The sequence below is a fragment of the Dermacentor variabilis genome, chromosome 4 (assembly GCF_050947875.1).
Source record: "Dermacentor variabilis isolate Ectoservices chromosome 4, ASM5094787v1, whole genome shotgun sequence".
Taxonomy (NCBI): Eukaryota; Metazoa; Arthropoda; class Arachnida; order Ixodida; family Ixodidae; genus Dermacentor; species Dermacentor variabilis.
The window spans coordinates 62,091,809-62,116,724 of NC_134571.1; the positions used below are offsets into that span (position 1 = coordinate 62,091,809).

General features: G+C 45.9%; 1 protein-coding gene across 2 annotated transcripts; it reads right to left on the minus strand.

The window, feature by feature from the left end:
- Window positions 1-9,346: 9,346 nt before the first annotated feature.
- On the minus strand, window positions 9,347-20,242 carry LOC142579263 (monocarboxylate transporter 5-like). Of its 2 annotated transcripts, none has more exons than XM_075689297.1 (4): window positions 19,764-20,242; window positions 12,724-12,881; window positions 10,877-11,965; window positions 9,347-9,766 (listed from the first exon to the last, which is right to left on the minus strand). In XM_075689297.1, the coding sequence occupies exons 1-4, from the start codon at window positions 19,994-19,996 to the stop codon at window positions 9,585-9,587; spliced, it is 1,662 nt and encodes a 553-aa protein (XP_075545412.1). In that variant the 5' UTR covers window positions 19,997-20,242; the 3' UTR covers window positions 9,347-9,584. The 2 variants fall into 2 exon arrangements, with proteins under 2 accessions (XP_075545412.1, XP_075545413.1); XM_075689298.1 differs by having other exon boundaries at window positions 12,724-12,867; window positions 19,764-19,941.
- Between the last annotated feature and the right edge of the window lie 4,674 nt (window positions 20,243-24,916).

A 24,916-nucleotide genomic window follows, 5' to 3' on the forward strand; every position in this document is an offset into this window, starting at 1 on the left:
AGATAAGCCGAGTCAGAATGCCTTTTTTTTTACGTGTAGATATCTTTTCTGGGCGCGGTCGTAACAATTGTGTGGACTTGACGGGACAGCGAATCGCTTAGGCACACCGCCGTGTTCCCTCGTCGTTTCAAATGAAGCGATACTGAAGGACGCCACACAAGATAAGAAATCATAATACACTTGGTGATCTCGCAAGCTACATGCAATGACGTCTTAGAAGATTACTCAAGAGCAATACTAAATTCGCTTTGACTTGTAAAGAATTGTGTCAACGTTCCATTTTCATTCATCTGGCGAAAAGGATTGATTATTGCTAAAAAAAAACGAAGGGTGATCTTTGGTTTTTACTGTGCAACAGCTCATCAGCGAAAATCTCCCAAATGGGTTTGCGTCCGTCCGTCCGTCCACGCTGTTACGCTGACGCAGAATGTTGTCGCTATGGATGTTAATGTATCATCATGTATCATCACTAATTCTCGCAGCTTCGAGCTGACGCAGGTGAATGCGTAGCCTTACTCTTGCATAACTTAATATCAGCATGTGTTCCAGAGAATCCTTGTGTCACTGGCATGCCTCCAGACTGCACTGAGCCCTCTTGATTAAATATTCTGTCACAGCCTTTCTACGAGTACCACAGCGTTACACGTGATGTATGAAACGCAGTATAGGTGTCCTCGGATTTTTTCTTCATTTTAGTATGTCAGAAGTGTGCTACAACTATTTTTGCCTTTCAGAACTGATTTTCGCGAACTTGTACTGCTTCGTGCACTAAAAAATTATTGTGTTTAGGTGTTCGTCTTTGCTGGCAGCTCGACAATTTCCTTGGTGCTCTGAATCCTGCCCGTTCTTGCGTTTTTACCCCTGGCTTCATTCACTCGCACGCGAAATAGCACAACCAGCGTATAAACGTGCTGAAGACTTTCACAGTACACGTGTTCGAGGCGACTATGGCGGTACCGGTCTCCTGAATGTTCTCGTTGTCGGCATGACTGCCGTAAAGAGTAACGACGACGCTCCGCAGCACTCGTTCGCTGTGTTTGGTTTCGAGCAAACGATAGCGCTCCCCTGACAACGCGGAAGCAAGGTCGTTTTACACGCTGTTTAACCAGTCGGTACTGTGCTATGCCGTTGTTGTCAAAGGTAATGGCTCTTTTGAATAGAGGCACTGACCTTTATGTGGTACCACCAGAGTGGAATTCGACCGTTTTTTTCCGGCGGTTCTGCCACTAAGCTGCCTGATGGAGACGGCGCGCGAAGAACAACATATTTTGCGTGGAGTTTCTTTCATGAAAACTATATACAAATGTCGAAGCACAAACCATCTGCCTTAAAGCTGTTCCAAGGGAGAGAGAGCGAGAGAGGAAAAGCAGGGAGGTTAACCAGAGGCGAGTTTCCGGTTTGCTACCCTGCACTGGGGGGATATAAAGATTGGAAACAGGGCAGAGAGAGAGAGAGAGAGAAAGAGGAGCAGGAACAGGCAACAGAAGAGGCGTTCCAATCACAGGCGTTCACACAGGCCGGTCGACCTCAAGAAGCGCTGTAGAGCTTGCACGGCCTTCTGATGCGGAACAGTTTGTCAAGTCGCGTCGACGTTGCAAAATTCGTCCTTCCGACAGCGACTGGTCGTCCAACTGGTTCAGCACGACGGAAAGCGATTGTCTCTGCACACTGTACTGCGGGCACTCGCAAATAACTGTTCAAGTATACGTGGCTTGCTAATAGAGCAGATTCCTGTGAGAAAATCATATCGAAACTCTACACGCATGTCGGAAGAAAAAACAATTATAATTGAGAGAGGGAGGAAACATGAGAGAGAGGGGAAATGAGCGGAGGTTAACCAAGTAGAGTGCACGGAGACAGAGGGGTGTGGTGATTGAAAAAAGAAATGGGTAAGGCGTTTTAGAGAATTTGTAAACCGTGGGCCTGGAGTGCTTATGACCTTCGTGTAATTATTTACAGATGTCAGCCGGCGCGTACAAGTCTCAACATGTGTCACTGCAGATAGGTAGCCGGCGCATCCTACAGGGTCCATCATCTGTCTTAATTGTTTCATCTAGGAACTAACCATAGCAAATTAATTGGCTTGGTAACAGAGAAATTCCTTATCTATTACTAGTCCACCCGTCATTTCGCTTGATGTCCGTTGGCCAGTTGCTCCTATTTTATTGCATTGCAGTGTCGATCGTTGACACAGGGTGACAGATGCCGAATACGTGGCGTCGGAACAGTTTGTTTGTCCCTGTTCCCTCATTTTTGATAAAGTCTTTATCGGTTCAACATATATAAGGAAAAGCACCTTACGGCTTAATAAAGATGCCAAACACTGAAGAGGCCTGATATCATCTTCATTTGCTTCATAATTTTTTCCTACATAATAATTATGTTTGTTGTGGAAAGAATGTTCATTCACTCCATCATCTTCTGTGTTCACTGCAAGACGAAGGCCTCCTCCAGCGATCTCCAATTGCACGTGTCTTGCGCTAGCTGACTCCACACTATGCCTGTAGTCAGCTGACGCAGGACAGGGGTTTATTATAGATCGCTTGAAGAGACAGCCATCCTGCAGTGGACATAAAAGAAACTTCATTATAAGTTACTATTGACTAATTTATGTGCTATTCATCTTTTCAGTCATATTTGAGTCAAGCGCAAATGTCTGAGTACTGCCACCAGATGGTGACATAATTTGTGGACAAACTGTACAAATGATATGAAGCAAACTGTTTAATAGGAGCAGTTCCCGCAACACAAAGGCCGCAGTTTGGAGCCAACGCAGCCCTGCAATAAAAGCGCGATTGGCTGTATCGTGTGCACCCGTTTGTTTGTTTGCTTTCGCCTATCGTGACTCTCCGGCGCTGTCCGTGGCCCGTACGTACATACAAACTCCGTGTCTCACCAGCCCGAATTCATTCAATTAACGGAAAGGAAAAGATCTGGCACGTTTTCTATCACTCTGGCCAGTTCTTTTGCCTTCTATCAGACGAGTAGTTGTCTCTTTCATATACCCGTTGTGTTTATCAGCGAACATTGTTTAGGAATGGGCGAATATTCGAAACTTTGGAATAACGAAACGAATAGTGTCCTATTCGACTCCATCTTCGAATCGAATAGTCGCCATTCGTAAATGCGAATGTTTTTTGGAACACCTTTCCTATATTTCAAAACTTCAACTGCACCCAATTAAACATAAAATTGGAGCTAACCTACGGTGAGCTTTCACCCCTGCGCGCATAGTATAAACTTAAAACACGAGAACTTGCGTGTAGTTGAGTAGGCTACGTCGCTTGGGTAGCCATACTTTACAGACTACGCAGCAATCATTCCCACTCTCTGCAGAGTCCTGTGCATGCGAAGAAACTACTCGTCTGCTCCTAATGCTCCATTTCTGCTTTTACTAAACAACGCTTCATAACGTACCATCCGATGACAGAAATTTGCTAACTTTAGGAATACTAGGATGTGAACATCGTTTTATAGTAATTGTGATAACGGTTGTCGATTATTCGAAAACTATTCAAAAGGTATTTGATATTCGTTTTGATTCGGTTGGCTTCTGAAACTATTCAATTCGTATTCAACTCAGTCACAAAGATCGTTAATCGCACACCCCTAATATTGTTTCCTGTCAGATCCCCCTTTGAACCATAAAGCTGCGTCTGCCGGTTTCACTGCCGCAAGAAAGGTTCACTGCGGCGCTAACCTGTCAGTTGTGAGTAAGCGCTTGCCTCATCGTGTCACTTCTGTCGCTTGTGCTCAGCGACTTAGTGCATACGCAGTTTTTACCCATGATTCTTTCTTACCGTCGTTTGCTTTGTATCAGAAAGAAGCAGTGCATCTCGAATGTTTTCCGTTGTTGTCCGTGCCTGCGCCTCCAAGCACTCGCACGGCTATCATCGACGCATAGAAGCCATTTTGGGTGCATTTGTTGTCTATTACAGAATCATGTCTGCACGTTCGCTCGTACTGGCACCACTCCACGCAGCTAGGGGTGAAAGACGGCAGACGGTCACAAGACGTGCTCTAGTCACGTCCTGAGCCATCATTGCAACATCAAAAGAAAAAAGTAAGAAAAACGGAAGACGCCCACAGGCCGCTGTAGGTGCAATAAACTTAAGCAGGACGTATATATTCGTTCGTTTCAAACTAATTCGGGAATGGAGCGGAAGCAGTACGCGTCATGCTCTGGCGCTTCAGACTACGCTGGGGACTGTAAGCGACGCCACGCAGACATGCTTAAACGTAGAGGGCCATGCGGGGCAAAGTACACGTTTTTCTCATTCTTTTTCTTGTATTTACTGCACGGCCACACTCTTTAGTGACGCCGGCTTTAATCCCGACTCCGGTCTTTCCGAAAGCCAAAAAAAATGGCGCGCGTCATGTTAGACGCCGCACTGCGGCAGCGCGTGTTTTATGAATTGAAATTAATTGAAGGTCGAGGAACGTTTGGTTAGCTGTTTATTTTTTCCTTATGATAACATTAAATGAATGATTTGCGTTTTTATTGGCGCCGGCTACTCCTCCGCGCTAGGCAAGCAAAAATAAAAGCCGAAAAACATTGAAAAGTAACAGCTGGGGACAGTCAAATTTCACGAACATTCGCAAAGTTACGTGCACGTGCAAAGGAAGGCAGCGAAAAGAGTTAAAAGATGACACTAAAAGATACACTTAGTTCCATAAACAAGCGAAAGTGCACACAGGGGTCTGAAAAAGTGCGTCCATAAGTTGAGTTTCACAGACTAGACGGCCGACGTATCTGCACACTATCTACATAACAAGAAACTTAATAACAAATAACAATATCATACGTGAGATACACATACATGACCTGTGTTATTTAAATAAATTTAATAGTGCGATGAACCACGAGAAGTTTAGTATGAGCCCAATATTTTTGTTCTTTTCTTCCAAAGAATATTTTAAAATTCACAAGTGATCTTTTCTGTAGCCCTATTGCTTATCATTGACCAAGAAAGAGAGAGGGAGAGAGAAAATAAAGCCTTATTCTGAGCAATCGTGTTCTGTGCCCCAGGTGGGCGACCTCCTTATTCCAGGTAGCAGCAGGCCATGGTAATCTCCCGTACCCGTTCGAGTAGGGTAGCCTGTCAGACCATGGCCTCCCACTGCTCCTAATTCAGTGTTTCGGTGTCTGTTGTACCATGTGTACCTCCACATCCCCTTACCATATGGTATATGGAGTCTGGGACCTCACAGTACGTGCAAAAATCATGAATGCTGAGTGAGCGAGATTCGGCGCAAAAGGATACCGTGGACGTAGCTCTTGGTTTCCGATTTCCCTAAGGGTTACCGCCTCTTCCCTAGTTAGGCTGAGTGGAGGTGGTGGGTAAGTTCCTCTTTCTAGCCTGTAGTGTTGTAAAACATCGGTGTACTTTTTGGGGCCTTCATCCGTCCTCCTTGGTGCGTCCTATGAGGGAGTCCGGTGAACGTGAGCGCGGACGGAGGCGCCATCTGCCTCATTCCCCAGCAGGTACTCGTGCCCCGGAGTCCGAACAATGTGTATATCTGGTATAGGTGCTTCTTCGGCCTTTCTACAAGGATCTGTAGTGCTTGCCCACAGATTCTTGCTGTCCCGGAAATTCCGGCAAGCTGCTTGTGAATCAGAGAGTATTATTGCTCCCTCCCCACAAGTTGAGACGGCCAGGGCTGTTGCTGTTTCTTCTGCCGTGCTTAGTTCTCTTGTTAGGATGCTAGCCGCCATTCTCTCTTTGTCCTTGCCATCGACGACGCTGACCGCACGGGCCGGAGTTCCTGAATATTTTGCTGCATCGGTGTATCGCGTGTCCGGATTTAGGCAGTTGGTTACAACACCCCCTTTTCGAGTGCCCACGACACGAAACGGTGAAGCGAAGACTAAAGGCTGATTTAATGTTATTAGTCCGTAGACTGCTCACTCTGCAAAAAAAAGTATATGCTTGGCCTTCGACCGCATAATCATGGGCCAAGTACTTTTCTTTCTTTCAGAGTGAACGGTGTACGGTCTAACAACATTGAATCAGTCTTTAGTCTTTCCTTCAGCGCTTCGTGTCGTGGGCACCCGAGAAGGAAGTGAGCATCTTCGTCATCGTGACCGTAAGGGCACTGCAGAGTAGCGACGCATTGAATTCTGTGCAGAAAGCGATGCGTAAATGTTGTGCCAAGCCTCAGACAGCGCAATGAAGTTACGAAATTTCTGTTGTTGCTCAACTTCCGCGGAATGGACAATTTAATGTTATGGTCTATAAAGAATAACATTGAGAACTTTGGTTTTTGATCAACTCAAGTGTTTGGGTTAAGTCGACAGGACATGTCTGTCTCAGTAACAGGGTGATTTCAGTAAGGGTAAAAGGGAGATTTACTGTATTTTTCATTTCCATGCGTCTATGTTGCAGCAGCTTCTGTTGCGCAGCGTTTCCAGGAATATTGCGGTGTCCTGGAATCAACTGATTGTTCTGAATTTTGTGTGTTCTTTGAGGGTTTCATATAGCAAATGTGCATTCAACGCATTCAGGTAAAATAAAATAAATTATGGGGTTTTACGTGCCAAAACCACGATCTGATTGTGAGGCACGGCGCAGTGGGGGACTCCGGATTAATTTTGACCACCTGGGGTTCTTTAACGCGCACCTAAATCTAAGTGCACATGTGTTCTTGCATTTGGCCCCCATCGAAATGCGGCCGCAGTGGCCGCGATTGGATCCCGCGACGTCGTGCTGCAGCGCAACACCAAAGCCATTAAGTAACCACGGCGGGTTAACGTATTTAGGTCCCTGCTCTTTAGTGACGTAAGGTCGGCTTGAGGACGCTGTGAAACGCAAGATAGAGAAGATTGCAAATAGTTAGGTGACGATAGATATCACTAGGGATAACCTAAACCTTTGTTCGTGCTTCTGATTCGCTATGGCCAGTTCAGATGCAGACAAATTATTTTGGCACGATCCGTCCGTATGTTACACATGGATATACTGAGGACATAAGGAGCAAATTTAGTATAGTGCAAGTTGCTGCATAGTTATCATGGACACATATTTCTTGCGTATAATACCCTCGACTGACAATTCTATCTTGGGTGGTGTCAGCACCAAAAGGAGGGTGGCTGAGATCCATTCTGCATGTTTGAAAATTCGGTAAAAAAAGAGTAAATTCTGCGTTTTTTTACGTCTCCTAACCACAATATGATTATAAGGCACGTCAAAGTAGGAAACTCTTGATTAATTTTGACCACCTGGAGCATTTTAACCTGCATGGACCACGAGTGGTTTTGCATTTCGCCCCCATTAGAATGTGGCCTCCGCGGCTGGGAATCGAGCCCGCAAACTCAGGCTTAGCAGCGCAGCGCAACGCTATAGCCACTAAGCCACCACGGCGGGTCCAAAATTCGGTAATAACATTATATGATCCTGAGTAACCTTATGGGTTTTCACTTTTGTTTCTTTCCTGAAGGCAGTTGTTTAGTAGGTGGTCTTCGTGTTGGGCTAGAATGGAGTACGCGTGTCTGGAAGTCCTCGAACCCGGCCGCGGCGGCCGCGTTTCGATGGGCGCGAAATGCAAAAACGTCCGTGTGCCGTGTATTGGGGACACGTTAAAGATCCGTTGGCGGTCAAAATTAATCCGGAGTCCCTCACTATGGCGTGTCTCGTAATTAAATTTCGGTTTTAGCATGTAAAGCACGAAAACCCAGAAATTCTCTAAACATCATCATCCAATTCAAGACGTCTCACATTACATCACCGGCGGCCGCAGAACTCGGAGCTATCCGTGCTGCTCTGGAGTTTATCACAAATCATCACATTCACAGTCCATATCTTTCGTGACTCGAAGGCAGCTCGCCAGCGCCGTGCGGTCCCCCTTCTATCACGGACCGAACGCACAGCTATAGTCGCATACATCCGACTACTCCACCACCACGCAGTCGACAACGGGCACATCATCATCCATCAGTAGATGCCGGGTCACTGCGGAATTTATGGTAACTACAGTCCGGATGCTGCTGCCCGATCGGTCTACGACGGTGGCAACTATATACCAATAATACCACTGTAGAGAAAAGACGCAGCAATAAGGCTTTGCTCGCTCCCGAGCGAGCTTACAGTGATACAGTGGAACTCAAGTATAAATAACCCACGCACGCATCTCTAAAGAATGGGTCCACGTCTGCAAACTCAGTTTTTCACCAGGGATACCATGAGCCGAAGAAACACGTCTGTGCCGCCCGTGGCTCGGCGTATAGCAGTCACGAACGCCTATTCCTTCCGCATTGGAATGGCCGACAGCACTGCTTGAGACAACTGCGGCTGCGAGGACACGATTGTAAGTACCTGCTTTGTCAGTGTCCCCATTAAAGTGTGGCAAGAAAAGTGCTCGCGACCGCGCTTGACAGATTGGGCGATCGTTCCTTCACCAAGAAAAAAGCCCTAGAACACTAATCTCGACCGGCTCCAGATACTGAAGAGCATGGGAATTGTGCGACCGACTTTGAAATTTGTAGCGCGTTACACCTCGTTATTGTGTGAATTTCTCTTTTCTCTTAATGTTTTATTTTTTTTTTAACTTTATGGCCAACCTGAACGAAATCGCCCACGCCCGAGCGCGCGAACTAACTCACCACGCAGGGCAGCCTGGGTGTTTTCGGACTTCAATATATAGCGGTCTTCGGAAACGTTCTCCTCACTTTTAATGAGATCATCAAACATTATCAGTTGGGCAGGAGGGCCTTCCCGCTTCCTCATGAGAAGCTCTCTAGAGCACAGGCACCTACCCTCCGTATGCTTCATAACAAGTCATACCCTTGTCTTCATTCCCACAGCCAGTTCATCGAAGGCCTTGACCCAACATGCCCAGATTGTGGCACCGCTTGTACGTTAGATCACATGCTCTGGCACTGTCCCTCATTACAGGGTCCTCTACGCACGACTGAAAATGAATGGAGCGCCATGCTCAGGAGCTCGGACCTTGTACATCAACTCAGGGCCGTCCCGCGAAGCGGCGGTGATGCTCCGCCTGCCCGTCCCGACATGGAAGCGGCCCGCTGCTCTGTATACCGCCTTGAGTGGTACCGTACCTCAAGACCTAAACAAAGTTTTCTGTCTGTCTGTTCTTTAACGTTTTATTCCCTTTAGTAATTTCCCAAGCATAGGGCATAGCCAGCTGGTACTTACATGAGCTAACCTCCCGCTCTTTTCTTCCCTTTTGTCTTCTCCTTCAACTGTTCATTTGACTGGAAAAGGCCGATTACAAGTCTCGGCGATAACAAAAGGACTGTACGTTGCACGGAAGATGCCAAGACATGTCCTGAGCCTTCTTTAATAAACGTGTGAGTCTCTCCCGGGAAGTACTCGACAAAACACGGAGAATGGACGCCGAATAATCTTTTTTTTTTTCTGTATGAATGCATTCTGAACTTGCAGTATAAAGCGATGCGATTGATCCTCCTCCGGTTGGTTCTTGTCTAGTTTCACGCGCGGGCGCAATTCGGAAGCAGCACTTCGTTGAAGTTTACTACCGTATGCCACACCGTCGTGAAAACAGGCATCATCTCACAAGCACATAATTTCCAAAATAGTACTTCTTTCTTTGTACCGATACTTTTCTCACGATGTTGAGACGCGGTCCCTTGGTTTTGGCCGGATTCTCGACGAGTGGCCATCTTTCCTCGTCGACGAGCCCCGTTCTCTGACGCGATAGTACAACCACAGCAGAGACACGCACATCGTCATTCCCCCGATGAGGCTGAATAAGCCAGCGTAGTCCCCGTGAGTATCTCTGAAGAATCCTGCGAATAGAGAGCGGAAGCGGAAAATAACACTCGTAAGTCGGCGGAAAGACGATTGCCACTAGGATTGCCAGCAGGCCCCAATTTAGCGCGACAGTACCGACTTTCGAGGTAATGTCCCGTGCCCCAACTTGACCCAGTCGGGACGGCCGGCCGAATGTCCCAACCTTGGCTTTTTTTCCCCTCCTACAAGGTAACAATAAGTACACCAGATCTCCTTTTTATTATACGCGACAGCTCCTTGGCACATTCTTTGTGTTTTTTGCACTGTCATAAGCATAAAGGCGGTTTCCTTTCTGTTTTTGTTCAAGTTCTGTTATAGGTCCTGACCATGCACGGACTTCTATCCGTGTTGGTAGCCGTGTTTGTCAGGTAACGATGTTGTATCTCTCCTGTTGTGAATCGCGACAGTGTAAGACTAATTTTTTTCGATTTTGTTGCACGTACGGACTGCAGACCCCTTGCACTGACAGGATCGGTCCCTCTCCCCAACCCTCCTAATACGTCCCGGCTTCATCCACTTGAGAATTGGCAACCCCAATTACGAAGGGCGAACACAAGGACAGGGTGAAGGCGCGAGAATGTATACACGATTATTACTGTTGGGAGGGGAGGAGTGCTATATCCACACCCTTTAGTGCAGACGTGTGCAATGACAAATAAGGGCGAATGGTTAGGAAGATCGATGCAGATTCACACAAAGTACCCAATATAGTTTCCAAGACGCCTACGGCCCAGTTATTACTCATGTAGCGTCGACATACGTAAAGCTTTAAGCAGCATATGCGAGCCATTTATGTAGTACAACACCCCTCCCCCCTCCCCCCCACATACACTCTCTTGTTCAACTTGCTTCTTGCTTATGTTCTTTCTCTACGTCAAGACTCGCCGGGATACAGTATCGCGACAAGGCAAAACAGTTTTTTTTTTCGAAAGAATTGAAAACAATGTCGAACATACACAGATTGTCGACGTTATGGTGAATGTTACATGTGCATGTGTGACATTTTGTGCGCGTTTTTGTGCTATTCCTCCCAAAACATGGAACCTCATCTAGCGTATATGATCAAGCGGGAATACTCAGTCATCAAAGAGATTGGTCTCGCTCACCTATTAGCAACGGCCTTGCGAGTCCCACAAGTCCAGCGAGTGCATTGGCACTTCCGAAGCAGACGCCGACCTTGTCGATGCCCACCAGCTCCATGAAGAGCACCACTATAAGTATTATGGTTGAGCCATTGCACCAGCCAAACAAGACTGACAGAGCCACCTGGCTCGGATACGAGCTACACATGGGCATCAGGCACAGCAATGCGCCCCACAGCGCCAGGTGAGACCCCATCATCGTGCTCTTTCGCAAGTACTTTCTGTCCGTGATCAAGCCAGAGCCGAGTCGAGCCAGCAGGTCGGCCATCGCGTAGGCTGACATCAGGTAAACCGCGTTCCACGCAGACAACCCACGGTCCACTCCAAAGTCGACCACGACAGTATTATACGTAGTCATGTTAAAGTGTATGGTGGAAAAGGAAAGGGTGATGAGATAATATTCAGGTAATAAGAGAAAAGATAGAAAATAATCTCTTTTGGCACTTTTAGGTCCTCCGTTCAAAGGTTTTTGAATTCCGTTATTTGCAACTAGCTCTGGTACAGAGTGCTTCTCCGCCGGAAAGTGAACGTCCTTTTTCGAGTGGTTGAAATCGCTTGAAAGAGCGCTACCAAGCTTTGTTTCTTCCCTTTGAGGCTGATCGCTATCGACGTCGCACCCTTCAGCTGTCAAAAGATTGAACTTCTGGCAACATTGATCGGTAGTACGGTTGCATCCACAAAGGTCTGCGTCGTCGAGTTGGTGTGGATAATCGGAACACCGAAGGGGTCTCACGAATTCGTCGCCATTTTTGAGGATACCATCATTTCCATCCGAATCGTGGATTGAGGCCCCAGTTTCGTCTCGTTCCGGTTGGGCCACCGGCGGCGTGCGTTGCAGCAAAGCACCGGCCACCGAGTTGAGCATGGCGGCTCCGAAAATCAAGAATGTGCCGTGGATTCCGTATTTCTCTTCGAGCGCCTTCATGACCGGCGGGAATACGAGTCCTCCGACTGTGAAGCCCGCGTTGGCGATGCCGGAGGCCGCTGCACGGTACTTGAGAAAGTGCTCGTTTACCACGACGCTGAAGAGGCTCAGCAAACCGATACTGGTGCCTGCATTAGAATGAAGAAATCAATCAAAGCAAAGGTCGTAGAATTTGTAAAGATGTACAGTCGAGAGCAAAAGTATGGGGACCAGAGGTGCCACTAAATTTCTTTTTCTTCGCAGTCTAGGCAAAAAGGCTGTAGTCAAGTAGTACTGCCTACACTCGCGTGTTTAACCAGCGTTGTGCACTGAGACGATTTCCCATTGCACGGATGTGCTAGAAGAAATTAATTTTTTCCCTGATGCCATGGTCTCTAGATTTTTGCTCTCGACTGCACGTATACTACTGGAGGCAAAAGTTTGCGATGCGAAGCTACCGGGCGCTGTTCGTGCATGCGGCCAGCAAAACACGGCATACACATCACTGTTTGGGTCACACGCACAAGCGCAGGGGGTTGCAAATCTAGGCTCGCATTCGCAAATCTTGTCTCGGATCAGTGCCGTCTGCAGTTGCCCGTCTCCGCCGGGATAGTCGCGTTATCACGCACATCGCTATCATGAATGTGGGTCTGCCGAACGCTGCTCAACGAAGAAACGCCCATATCAACGCTAACCCCAGCATGCCTTTTCTGTCTTCATTGCCTTCCCCCCCCCCCTTTTTTTTTTGTTTCCTTAAATGGTTTTGTTAGATGGAAACAGTCGACAGATGGTTCCTCTAAAGTGCAGCTGGTTTCCTCGAGCTCGGGCATTACAGCTATGTCACGGATGACCAAGGACACGCGGCATCACCTGTGTGACGAGTGCGCTGAATCAAGAGTACACCCACCGTGGACGACACCAAGGAAGACGTCCAGGAAAAGCATGGAGGGCGCGAAGAAGCAGATGCATATGGCGAGAGAACCGCCGAGGCAACCGACCACGGACAGCTTCCATATCGGTATGTACCTGGCCAGGACTCCGGCAATCGGACCTGCGGTATATTGTCTGTGGAAGAGAGTGCGGTGCAGGCCCACCCATAGCGAACAACAAAAAAAAAACCCCGAAGTTGCATTGACATCACAGTCAATGCAACTAAAGTTGTAAAGTAATTAGTTCAAAACTATTGTCACCGAAATTTTATTAATTAGTCGATTATGCATTTCGACTTCTCGTGCAAATTCTGTACGCCTTTCTGAGTAATATCCAGCTGGACGTCTAGAACTGTGCTATATGCGACAGGCGACGTTTAAAAAAAATTCTGCATAATCTAGAAAAAAGAAATAGCCCAGTATACATTTGGGGGGCTGAAATGTGAAATGTATTTGTACCACCGTCAGCTCGTTCACGTGTGTCTGTTTTGCGGTTTCTCGCCTGTAGAGTGGGTAATAGGCATGGTTGCTTCTTTTTAGTTTTACGTTGTCTCTATTCTTACGTCACTCCGTATTTTTCGCATGTGCCGCCAGCAAGATAAGTACAGTGCGTTTTTTTTTAAATTCATTTGATAGAGCCTGCTATAGCTTCCTTTATTTATTCATTCAAGGTCCTCACAGGCTCCGAAGCGGAGTATTGCCTGAGGGGGCCTACAATAAGGTTAAACAATGAAAAGGAGCAAGTAAACCTGTACATAAATTCACCATTACGGAAATGGAAGTTATACAATAGTTAGCGATAAACGTCGTATCCAGTTTACACAATTCAGGCTGGAGTAAGAAATTTGTTAATGTACAGGCTACTTAAAGCACGTTCACATGACATATTCGCATAATCAATTCAAAATCAACATTTAAAACGTGCACTTAACTCCAGTATGAAAGTCACGGGATTAACGACATTATAGCTTTTGTGTCAGAAAGATAATTCCATTCCTTTCTTTTTTACCTCCGTCTTTTCGTGTCGCAGTGGGGTAGCAAAGTGAAAGCCCATACGAACTCACCCAACTTACAATTCTATTAAGCGAGAGGGGTGCGAGGATCCGAGGGGATCAATGTTTTTTTTTTTTTGTTTTTTTTTTTTTGTTGTTACAACCGTATGAAGGAAACAGGCAGCGGGGTCAGAGAAAGCATGTGGGAAATTATTCGTTATGTTTCATTGACATGTAGAAATAATGAGGAAAAGAACGAGAATAGTGGACAAGAAAGACGACTCGCAGTAAGTGAGAGCCGGAGCTGGCCCACATCCTCAGCGTTATATTTGCGGAGATTTACCATATTAAGTCACCGCGGCGGCCGTCTAACCAGCAACTGTCTTAGCTGTTGATGTTTGTGTACGAGATTAGCCCTGGGAGTAGGAAGCCTCCATACCTCCGCCTACGTGCTTGAGCACGTGCTGTTGTTGAAGAATGCTTATCGAAATCCTTCTCCACTCTTGTCGAAAAACACAACATCCACGTGAAAAAAAAAGAGAGGATCGTGTGTGTGCGTGTATGAAGACTCCTTACTTGAGAGTGTTAGCCAGCGCCACTGACGGGCATGGCGGCGGGTGTGGAGCAGCATCCTTTCAACCGTACACGTCACTTGCGCTATACGTGAACGTATGAGCCGACAAACTGGCCAATAAAACTTTTTATGCTATCTCAGGCCCTCACTGTGCGATGAACGACAAAGGGAACAGAGCCCCTCGTATCCCCTTACGTTCTATTATTTATTTGTTTATTTATTTATTTATTTATTTATTTATTTTAGTACCCTCAAGGCCTAAATGCATTACAGAGGGGAGTGGGAAAACGGGAAGCACAACAATGAAAGTCGAAAAATAAACAATGTAGCATAATAGTAATTCATATATAATTATACAATACTACGTAATGTCTTGCCTAATAGTTTGCAAGAACGGCAAGTAATTGATATAACATGTTAATGGTTCCTAACTATACAATGTTAGCTAATGCCTTACGAAAGAGTTTGTTGTCGACAATACAGACAATTCCACAGAAAAGGCGGTCCCACTATCGTGATGATCTGGAAAAGAAAGATTCACTGAAAGTGTTAGCGTTGCTTGTTTGAAGTCCGACCGTATGGCGATGATCTATGCGGCTCGACAGGTAATGAGGCTGAAAAATGAAGTTACTGTGAAGGTAGGAATGGCAATAAAATTTGTGGAACAGTGTCAAACGCGCTAGTGTTCTACGAGATCCAAGTGATGGGAAGAAACAGATTGACCTTCATTGACGTTATGCTAGCGGTGCGGTTATAATTTGAAAATGTGAATCGGACTGAATTATTTTTGAACAAGCTCGAGTGAAGAAATAAGGTTTTCATAGTACAGGTTCCACACAGCTGCAGCGTACTCTAATTTAGGACGCGCTAGTGACTGGTAAAGTAATAATTTTTAGAATGATGGTGCTTTGGAAAAGTGGTGCTGTAAGTAACCAAGCATTCTATTAGCTTTACTTATTATGCACTCAGTGTGAAGTTTCCAGGTTACATTTGCTGTTATATGAACTCCTAAGTATTTGTACGAGTTAACGGGTTCTAGAGGAATTTCATTTAGATAGCAAGTAGGAAGAGTACTGGTGTTCCTCTGCACGCGCATAACATTACATTTACTAATATTAAGTTACATTATCCAAATGTTACATCAATCAATCACATAGTCCAAGTCAGACCGAAGAGCATTAGTGTCGTCGTTAGTACTTATTTCACAATATATCACGCAATCGTCAGCAAACAAGTTGATGTGAGACGTCAATGAAGGAGGTAGGTCCTTAACATAAATCAGGCATTCTTCTAACTAACATAAATTAAAGGGACACTAAAGGGAAAAATGATTTCTTCTATATCAGTAAATTACCTTTCTACAACGCCAAAAACACCACTCTTACAACGATAAGACGTTTGGTAAGCCAGAAAAAGCGCAAGAACGAAATACAGGTGGCGACGCCTACTTAAGTTCCCGCACCTGGTGGCTGTGACGTCATGGATTTTTATGGTACCTTCTAGGGCCCACTAATTATATATAGCGGTACAGATTGACAAAATTGTGTTCTAAAGGAACCAAATATTAAAGATGGCAAGTTTCGGGAACCTTTACTCAGCCAACGCGGCCCAAATGCAAAAACATACTTTGGAATTCGTGACGTCACGCTGACGTACCAACGCTGGTGTTTCGGCGCGAAATTCAAATACTGATACTTGGACCTTCATTTTGTCATCTAATAATCAAACTAATTTTTTTGTAATGACTGCCTACAGGGTTCTGAAACAATGCTTCATTAGTCTAAACTGATTTATTGTTTCACTTTAGTGTCCCTTTAAGCATTCTTCTGGTGCTTTTGTCTTCTATATGGCTCACCACGAAGAAGAAATGCAAGAATCAAATGCATATAGCGTTAGAATATTTGCAATGACCTGAGGACCCTCGAAAACTGCAGTCATAATGTTATAAAGTTGAATGCCCACCAACATGGTTCTCCGTCCCTGAAATCACTGTTCTCGGGTAGCGAGTTAATCCCTTTCCTACTTGGTCGGACATTCTGGCAAACATGGCGCCTTGACGTTTGACGACGGCCCTTATTTCCAGGAATAAGGGCCGCTTTGAGCATGCAGTACCGGTTGCTGCTGGCAAGTAATCCTCTTTTCGAACGCCTAGCGCCGACTTTCAGTCAATGTCAGCTGGTGCGAAAAAAAAAAAAAAAGAAAACGCCGTCTACGTGGAGCTTGTTCACGGCAGGAACTGTTGGGAGCGTGAGAAAGGGAGACAGTTAGATCCAAGAAAAAGTTTCTTGCGTATATGGTTGCTTCACGTGGCGAACGGTAATAATAGCAAGCAAGCGAGCAAGAGAGCGCGTGTGTATGTGCTGTAATGGCATCTAGAAGCAAAACATTGCATAGACAAATAATAAAGTCGGCGTACGTTTTACTGAATCCTTCAATTTTATCCAGAAACTCTGAGCTTCAAAATGAAGAACAATAAGTTCTCATCGAAGGAACCTGCTCTTGCTTTTGAGTTCTCTTATTCAACCTGTTTGAATACTCGCTTTAACTACATTTTCTGTCCTGTCCTCCTCGTATTTTTGCGAAACTGTTGCCGAAGGCAACGTGGCTAGCATATCACTAAAATATTAGTACAAAGCCTAGAACGTCTACGTGCAGTTCGTTTGTTTAATCACCACGCTTCAGCTTAAAGCGTGCTGTGTGCTCTAGGCGTGCGGTACAAAGCCTGTTAAACTGAACCCCAAACCTGAAAGGTTGTGCTAGAGTAATGTCACTTTTCTTAGTCGGACGTGTTTTAACATCGCTCTTCTGCGCAGTGCTGTTGAAGACAGAGGCAAAGCTACAGACGGGACCTCCATACCGTTTGACTAATGGCGGTGTGAGAAGGCACTGGAGAGGAAGAGAGAATGATTTATTAGAGGAAACACAGAGAGGTCGGCCTGACGTAAACGCTAGGGCCTGTCAAGGCACTCCCACATACACAAGCACAATGAAAGCTGGCCGCTTCGCTCATGCAGCTGTTCACGCAGGTTTGGGGGCGCGTGTGTTCATGCTGTATTCGTATCCTCAACCGCTGCCCTGTGTACCCTAAGCAGCAAGCGAAAAACTTGTAGCTCGCTTACTGCCACTGACTGCTAAAGATAGTAGCCATTAAAAACACCATCTACGTCTTGCTCTCTCTTTCTCTCTCTAAAAGAAAGAGGAGGCGTGCGACACGCGTAGGAACAATGGGAAACAAAGCGTCTGTGCTGTCTGATTCTTTCGCCCTCTGCTCCTTCGACGCTGTTCGTCTTCGACCACGTTAAACTGCCACTTCACCCAGCTCGCAGTTTTGAGACAAAGACTTGTCATAAAACACAGTCAGAGCACTAAGCAAACGGCAGAATACACAATGGAGCAGCTCTATTGTAAACGACAACTGAAACATCCATCTCCTGTTTGAAGCACTTCCTCGGTCATATTACATAGGTAACATCTGCGAAAAATAGTTGTGTATCCATTCCAGGGCTCGAGTCCAGTGTCATTTAACAAGTTGCGCAGAATATTTTAAAAATAAAGAAGAAAATAAAACGTCCGATTCCAGGTTAATCAGTTTCGCTTGCAATCGGTGGAATTGGGCTTGTTCTCACTATGTTGCTTGTAAATTTATGTAGCCCTTTGTCTTTCCTCAAAGGAGCGTGTTGGCTGTCATGTTTATTTGTTCTAAAACATGGCAGTATTACATTTAGCCTCGATGGCGTCAACTATAGACTCGCATGCGATATTTAGACGTAATTCACTACCGCGTTCATTTGCATATGAAACCCTCGTAGGGGAAAAAAGGAGCAACCTGAAAATAGTCACGAGCATTGCTTAACATATAGAGAAGTTTCGTGATAAGTGATTGCGATTTGGCTTCCTGAACAATTATTGCAAACTCTACCAACTCTAAAAAACGTGTCATTCCTACCATAAATATCCTATTTAAGTATATCTGTCATGGGAATACCTTTCCCAGCAGTCACCAACAACTCAAGCCCTTTGTCTAGGGACTCCATCCTATCGATGCCAATTTCCTAATCTGATCAATCCTCTGCCACCCTCAGCCACGCTCTTCTTTTCTTGAGGCCTTTTTGGTTACTCTACACAGTAGAACAGGTGACACCTGTCCAACGAATTACACAGACCTGCTCAATTGCACTCAATCCTCCTAATCTTCTCAGGCTACACAATACAAAAAATTCTCATACGTTGGAGACGGCTATCTGTAGCACTGTCGATCGCTGTTTTTTCGCCCCTCTAGCTTTTGTCAAATGTGTCTGTGGCAGCTTTTCCATCATCGACTGAAGTATACGATACGATGCAGGTTGTCTAAGCGACCTGGGATATACACGACCTTTGATTTCAAGCAGCACGCGGAGTTCATTGGTTGATAACGCTCTCGAGTGCGTTACAACCTAGACATGCAAATGTGCAGTGGTGCTGTTTCTTTGTTTTGTGACCCTTGTTCAGAGCTCTGGAGTGAGAATGGCGTGAAAGGCGCGTTATTGAGAAGAAGAAAGAAAGATTTCGTCGAATAAGCAGCAAGTTCTGAGAGGTGGAAAGAAGGTCTTCGTGAAAGGAAATATCGTCAAAGACTCGAAAGCAGTACGAAGCTGCAAAGGTAAACCGTACGTCCAGCGAAGATACTGCGTCAAGTGTTTCTAAGTGTTCTCTAAAAATTTCAAGCAAAATTTGTGTGGAATATTAAATAAATTTGGAAGGAAAGCTTCGCCTTAAAATAGTAATTTGCGCGAGACAAAAAACACTAAGTACGTGGTTTATAGAAAGACATACCACGTTCCTCTGAAGACTGGGGAGCCGGCTGGACGCCGACAGCGCAGATTCGCACTAAAAGTCGTTAAGAAATAAATATTATCTCTCTATCTCTGTAAAGATTCTACGAAATTGCATGAAACACCCAGTGTGCAGGAATAGTCTCGGCCCATAGGAGGAAGCAATTTTCACACCCGTAATGCGTGTGTTACAGCTGTAGATAGCTACGCTAAGAGCACTCAGCTCGGTCGTCCGAGTTCGCGTATGAAAAGGTAAATGAAGCCTACGCAAGAGTCGCAGCGGTGACTCAGTGGCAATGACCTTGCGCTGCTGGGCACGAAATCGTGGGCTCGATTCCCAGGCGCGGCAGCCCCACGCATCCCGATGGAGACTGGATGCAAAAAACGCTCCTGTACCGTGCATTGGACGCCTAAAGAAAAGCGATTGTTGACAGCCTGCAAAAAAGAGTGCTCTTACGCACAGGACCTTTGAAGACGTCGTTTTCCACTGAGGGCCCGCAGCAATCGGGAAGAGAGTGCAACGACTGCTGAAAAGTGGTTGTCGCAAAAGATAGGTCGGGGCTTCAATCAAGAAACTTTCATCATTGAAAAGGACAAAAAAATATAATGTGAAGAAGCCTTCTGCGAGTGGGGCTACACACCTGTAAGGAAGTAGCAGACGACAGTAATGTTGACGGGCCACGACGCCCGTTCCCTGGTCACCGGGAAGGCATGCAGCAGCGCCACGTACATCACGGCGGCCGAGCGGATCAGGGAGAAAGTGAAAACATTTATCCAGCAGCAAGCCGCTGCGACCACCCAACTGCGAGGCGAATCCATGCTTATACGCCGCAACGTGTATGCCATGGGACTGCAAGACGTACGCAGCTCGCATGAAATGGTCTGCCAGGCGTCAAGATACGAGGGAAGGCTTATCGTGAGCCCCTCACTTAGCTCCTGATTTCACTCGACAGCCAGGTTAAAGAAGCCCGTATAGACGCGATCAACGCAGTAGGATTCTCATGGCGTGCCGTAAAAAACAACGTAAGATATTTTATTGTACCTCTCCGGTAAACAGAAAAAAAATTACAAGTAAAAAAGTGAGGGGAAGAGCCTGTTCATGCGGCAATTCTATTTAATAGTGGCTTGAAGTTATTTGATGAAAAAATATCTGACAAAAAAAAAACTGACAGGAGGTGCTCGCCCAGGGTAGAAAACAACTGGATTTGTCGAATCAGTTCGTTGAACCACAGTCATATATTAAGATAGAGGTCACCGCCATGGAAAAAACAAAGGGCAGAAAGACTGAAGAATGTGTAATTTTTGATGCTCTCCAAAGAGTGCCACAACGATACGACTGTGACACGTGTTGTGCGGCATTTAATATATATAGTTGCTGGGCTAGTTATATTCATATTGGCTCATATTGTACTGAGAAAGATTAATGAGCGCGAAATGAAGACGCTGACCTAGGCAGGGGGGGGGGAACAAAAAAACGGGACAAGTGATTTTCTCCTGTTTACTTGGTTCTATTTCGGTCCTCGTCATTCAGCGTTAATTATTCCTTAACAGTACAACGCTTACACAAGACAGGACTACGAGTATAGAGCAACCCTGCTTTCTTCTAGTCGAACCGCTACATGCGCCCGCAGTATACGTCGCTGCGTTTTCAGCTCTGCAAATGTCGCGGGACTGTACTGCCCCTGTGCTTAAAGCAAGTCACAGGTTCCAATTTGATTCTCTAGTAACACCCTCTTGTCCTGACATCGTGCTGGTTAATCTAGTTAAAACACGTTGACGGACTAGTTGTTTGAATCCATGGTGGAATGTGTAAGTGTGACTGAACGAGGACGGAGAAACAGACACACAGAGACAGCGCTTTCACTGTGTGTCTGTTTCTTTCTACATACTCGTTCAGTCACACTTACACATTATATCACTGTTAATTTAGTTAGTAAGCGAACTTTTACAAGTTTATAGGGCTGATAAAGCTACTATCCTTACTAAGTATAGCTATCTACTAATTTGCTATCGCAATCGGTGCTTCGCCTTCCGTGTGAAACCGATTTTTTTTTTGTTTCTTAATTGCAAAGCTCTCTTTTCGAGAAATCCACGTGGGTAGTAATTGTAACGTCTTGCTGTACTTTTGCATGGATGATAATATTTCTCTTTCATAACATTTAATCGACATTGTGGATTTCCGCAGTCTGACTTGCTACACTCTTAAAAAAGTTTACACCCTCCGGGGTGTATATCTGCCATACAACGATAATTGTCATCTGCCTTGCTTGTGTTTCCTTCCTTGAAAACGCCGCACCCGCTACTTTCCTGTCGGGAATGCTACGTCATGCTGATAACGCGCATGCCGTTCGTTACTGGAAAGTACCGGGCTCGCAGCGTTAAAAGAAGGAAATGTGGACAACACAGATGACGATTATCGTTGTGTGGGAAGATACGACTCAAACGGTGTAAACTTTTCTTAGAGTGTGTATTCATCGTATAACTTTCCGGAACTGTGGCCTTGTGATGCCCTACACCCTTGAAAAAAATTAACCCTTTAGGTCGTATCTTGCCACATAACGATAATCATCTGCCTTGTCCGCATTTTCTTTCTTTAACGCTGCGAGCCCGGTACTCCCCAGTCACGAGCGGCATGCACGTTATCAGCACGACAGAGCGTTCTCGCCGGGAAAGTAGCGGGCGCAGCGTTCTCAAGAAAGGAAACACATGCAAGGCAGATGACGATTATTGTTGTGTAGCAAATATACACCCCCAAGGGTGTACATTTGTTTAAGAGTGTAGTGCAGAGGACTAGGAGGCACGTTCCAGCCTGTGACCCGCCGGGGCATGTCATGTACCAAGTAGAATTTGACTATTTAAGCGAAACAAAACTGTTACCGTGTTCATTTCTGCATTCTTTAGTTTTTAAGTGGGAAGCATTTCTTGGCGAATATTTGCCACTTTCATAGGCGGAAAGTCTCATATTTCACTATCACTAATACTACTTCGTCTTTCCGGCGAAACTGCAACCTCTCTGGACCTTTTTTATTTTTCTGTGAGTCCGAGTACACGGGCTCCTGCGCATGACTGCTGTTGATTCTGATTTCGAGTGAATCCGGCTTGGGCTTCATTCGGTTACTGAGTGAATCATACAGGATGTCCCAGCTATCACGCACCAAGACTTAAAGAGCAGTTGCGTTACTCGAAGAAAACTTATGGTACATATTGTTTCCAGTACAGTGGAGACCCGCCAGTAGTTCTTTCGTTGCTGAAATGTATTTCGACAACTGCAATTAACTATCTAGTTCGAGAAATACTGTCCTAATTAGCAAAGTGTCAATGAGGCATTTGTAAGCACCCCCAGATACCTCCAATTGACATATAAATGCTGTGTTTTCAAAGACGTACTAATTGCGTGCAATTTTTCCCTGCTGGCAAACAAACCTCACGAAATATGAAAAATATCACGTGACTGCGCTCCCACCCGCATCATAAAGCAGCGCCCTCAAATACGCTGATTGAAAGTAACTGCATTGCCCGTCGCAAACCCTTAGAGACAGCGCATCACCTTGATAATGTTACGGAAGGAGCACTAACAGCAGCTTTGGCGGTTTTGCAGCCGACTATTCCTGCCTCTGTACGTCATTCTTATTATACGTCTCTCAAGGCCGACTGATCACATTGGTAACAAAAACCCATTGATAACGCGACCGAAGCGCTGCTCTGATCACGCACGAAACGCGAAAAGCAATGTAATAGGCACAGCATGTTTCAAAATCCCGGCTTTGCTCGCACCGCATATTTCGCGCCAGAAACTTGCTTCGGACCAAGGCCAAATTAAAGTTACAATTTAAGTTTTCATGATAGTGTATACGTGCTGCAAAAACAGGTTCATGGCATAAAATAAAAGCGAAATAAGGAACCCGGGAAGCGACCCGCATGTTGAGAAAAGGCAAAGCCGATGCGTCCAAGAAAGTAAATAACCACTTCTAAATAAACAGAATTGGCAGTCGAGACGCCTGCACGAAAAACAAACTAAAAAATACATCAGATTTCAGTGTGCCCTTATTATCTATGAATTCGTAAGCGCTGTTGAACACCATGCAGCTGCTGCCTAGAGGATGTGTTCGAATGCGTCTCCTTCTGCAGCTACGCAGTACTGAGTCTGCTTTATGGCGTCTTCAGTGGCTTTCTTGATGACTGACACTGCAATTCTACAGCAGGCATCCGTTATCCTTGTCTTGAGCTAATCTGACGTCCGTGTCGCTCATGTAAGCACGATCTTTCACATAACCCCAAAGAAAAACATCGAGGGGAGAGGGGTCAGATGACCTAGCCGGCCAATTTAAAAAGATTAAATTATGGGGTTTTACGTACCAAAACCACTTTCTGATTATGAGGTACGCCGTAGCGGAGGACTCCGGAAATTTGGACCATCTGGGGTTCTTTAACGTGCACCTAAGTCTAAGTACACGGGGGTTTCCGCATTTCGCCCTCATCGAAATGCGACCGCCGTGGCCGGGATTCGATCCGGCGACCTCCTGCTCAGCAGCCTAACGCCATAGCCAGTGAGCAACCACAGCGAGTGGCCAATTTACAGGTCGGTGCCTTCAAATATATTGCGCATGAAAAGTCGCATCCAGCCAATTTCGTCCTCGGCTACAGTTGTGTGCTGGTGCTCCACCTTGTTGATACCACTGAAGTGGAAGACATGACAGCGGGACTTCGCTGAGAAGCTCATCCACCACTCCTTCAAGGATTTCGTCCACGTAACGCTGTCGAGTCTGAGTGTGATCGAAGATGGGACTGATAATAGCACCGGTGTTAATTCCGCACCCTACATTGAACGACCACTGGTACTATCTTCCCCTAGGTCCCTATCTTCCAAGCATTGGTGCTGGTTAAGGTGGTACGGGTGAAAGGCCGTCGTTTAGAACCGTCCAAACTGATGACTTCGAAATTGATATCTGGGTGGCCACGACCCGCACGCTTGCATGAGGGTATGAGGCCGTAAATGCTGGAACATCCATGCGTAGGCTAGGACTGAAAGATGGAGTCCTACGCTGCTGTTTCGTGAAGCCGCCTCGTTGTCTCAGGTTTTCATCATTTCTGATGATAGTCGACGCGTTTGTTCTACCGCCCACTTCCATGACTGATATATATATTTGCGGCCTTCCTCTTGTCATTTGCAGCTCCCAAGTCAAGGAACATTTTTACATTCTGTTTATTAGAGAAAGACATGGCGACTAGGACGAAACAAAACGCACCTTTAAACAGCATGCACTGACGTTGTCAATTCGCTTTTGTTGTGACAGGTTCTCTGGCAAACAAAAGAACCATCCGTGCACGTTATATACGCTAAGACAAGACCTATCACAGCCTGTTTTCAACTAACGCCAAACGGGACGTGTTTCTTCGATCGAGGCGCGGCAGGTAAGGCACTAGCTCGATCACGATGCTTTACAGCGAAGCTGTATATGGCTAGCCGATTCGTCCGTCCACCTGTCCATCCATCCGTCGCCTATAGACTCATCCGGCGCAACCACATGCGAATGCTCGAGAAAAAAAAACAAGAGGGAGAGAGAGAGAGAGAGAGAGAGAGAGAGAGAGAGAGAGAGAGAGAGAGAGGCGCGACTGGCTGCACCAGTAGTGACGTCGTTTCCCTCCGTCGCATACTAGTGGGCGCACTGCAGTTTCTCTCAGGCTCCGAAATGGGTAGGCCACGCGTCATACGTACTCCTGAGGAGCAGGCAGCTTTCAACAAGCAACGCCGCGAGCATAACCGGGAACGAGCTCGTCTACGCCGTGCCGATGC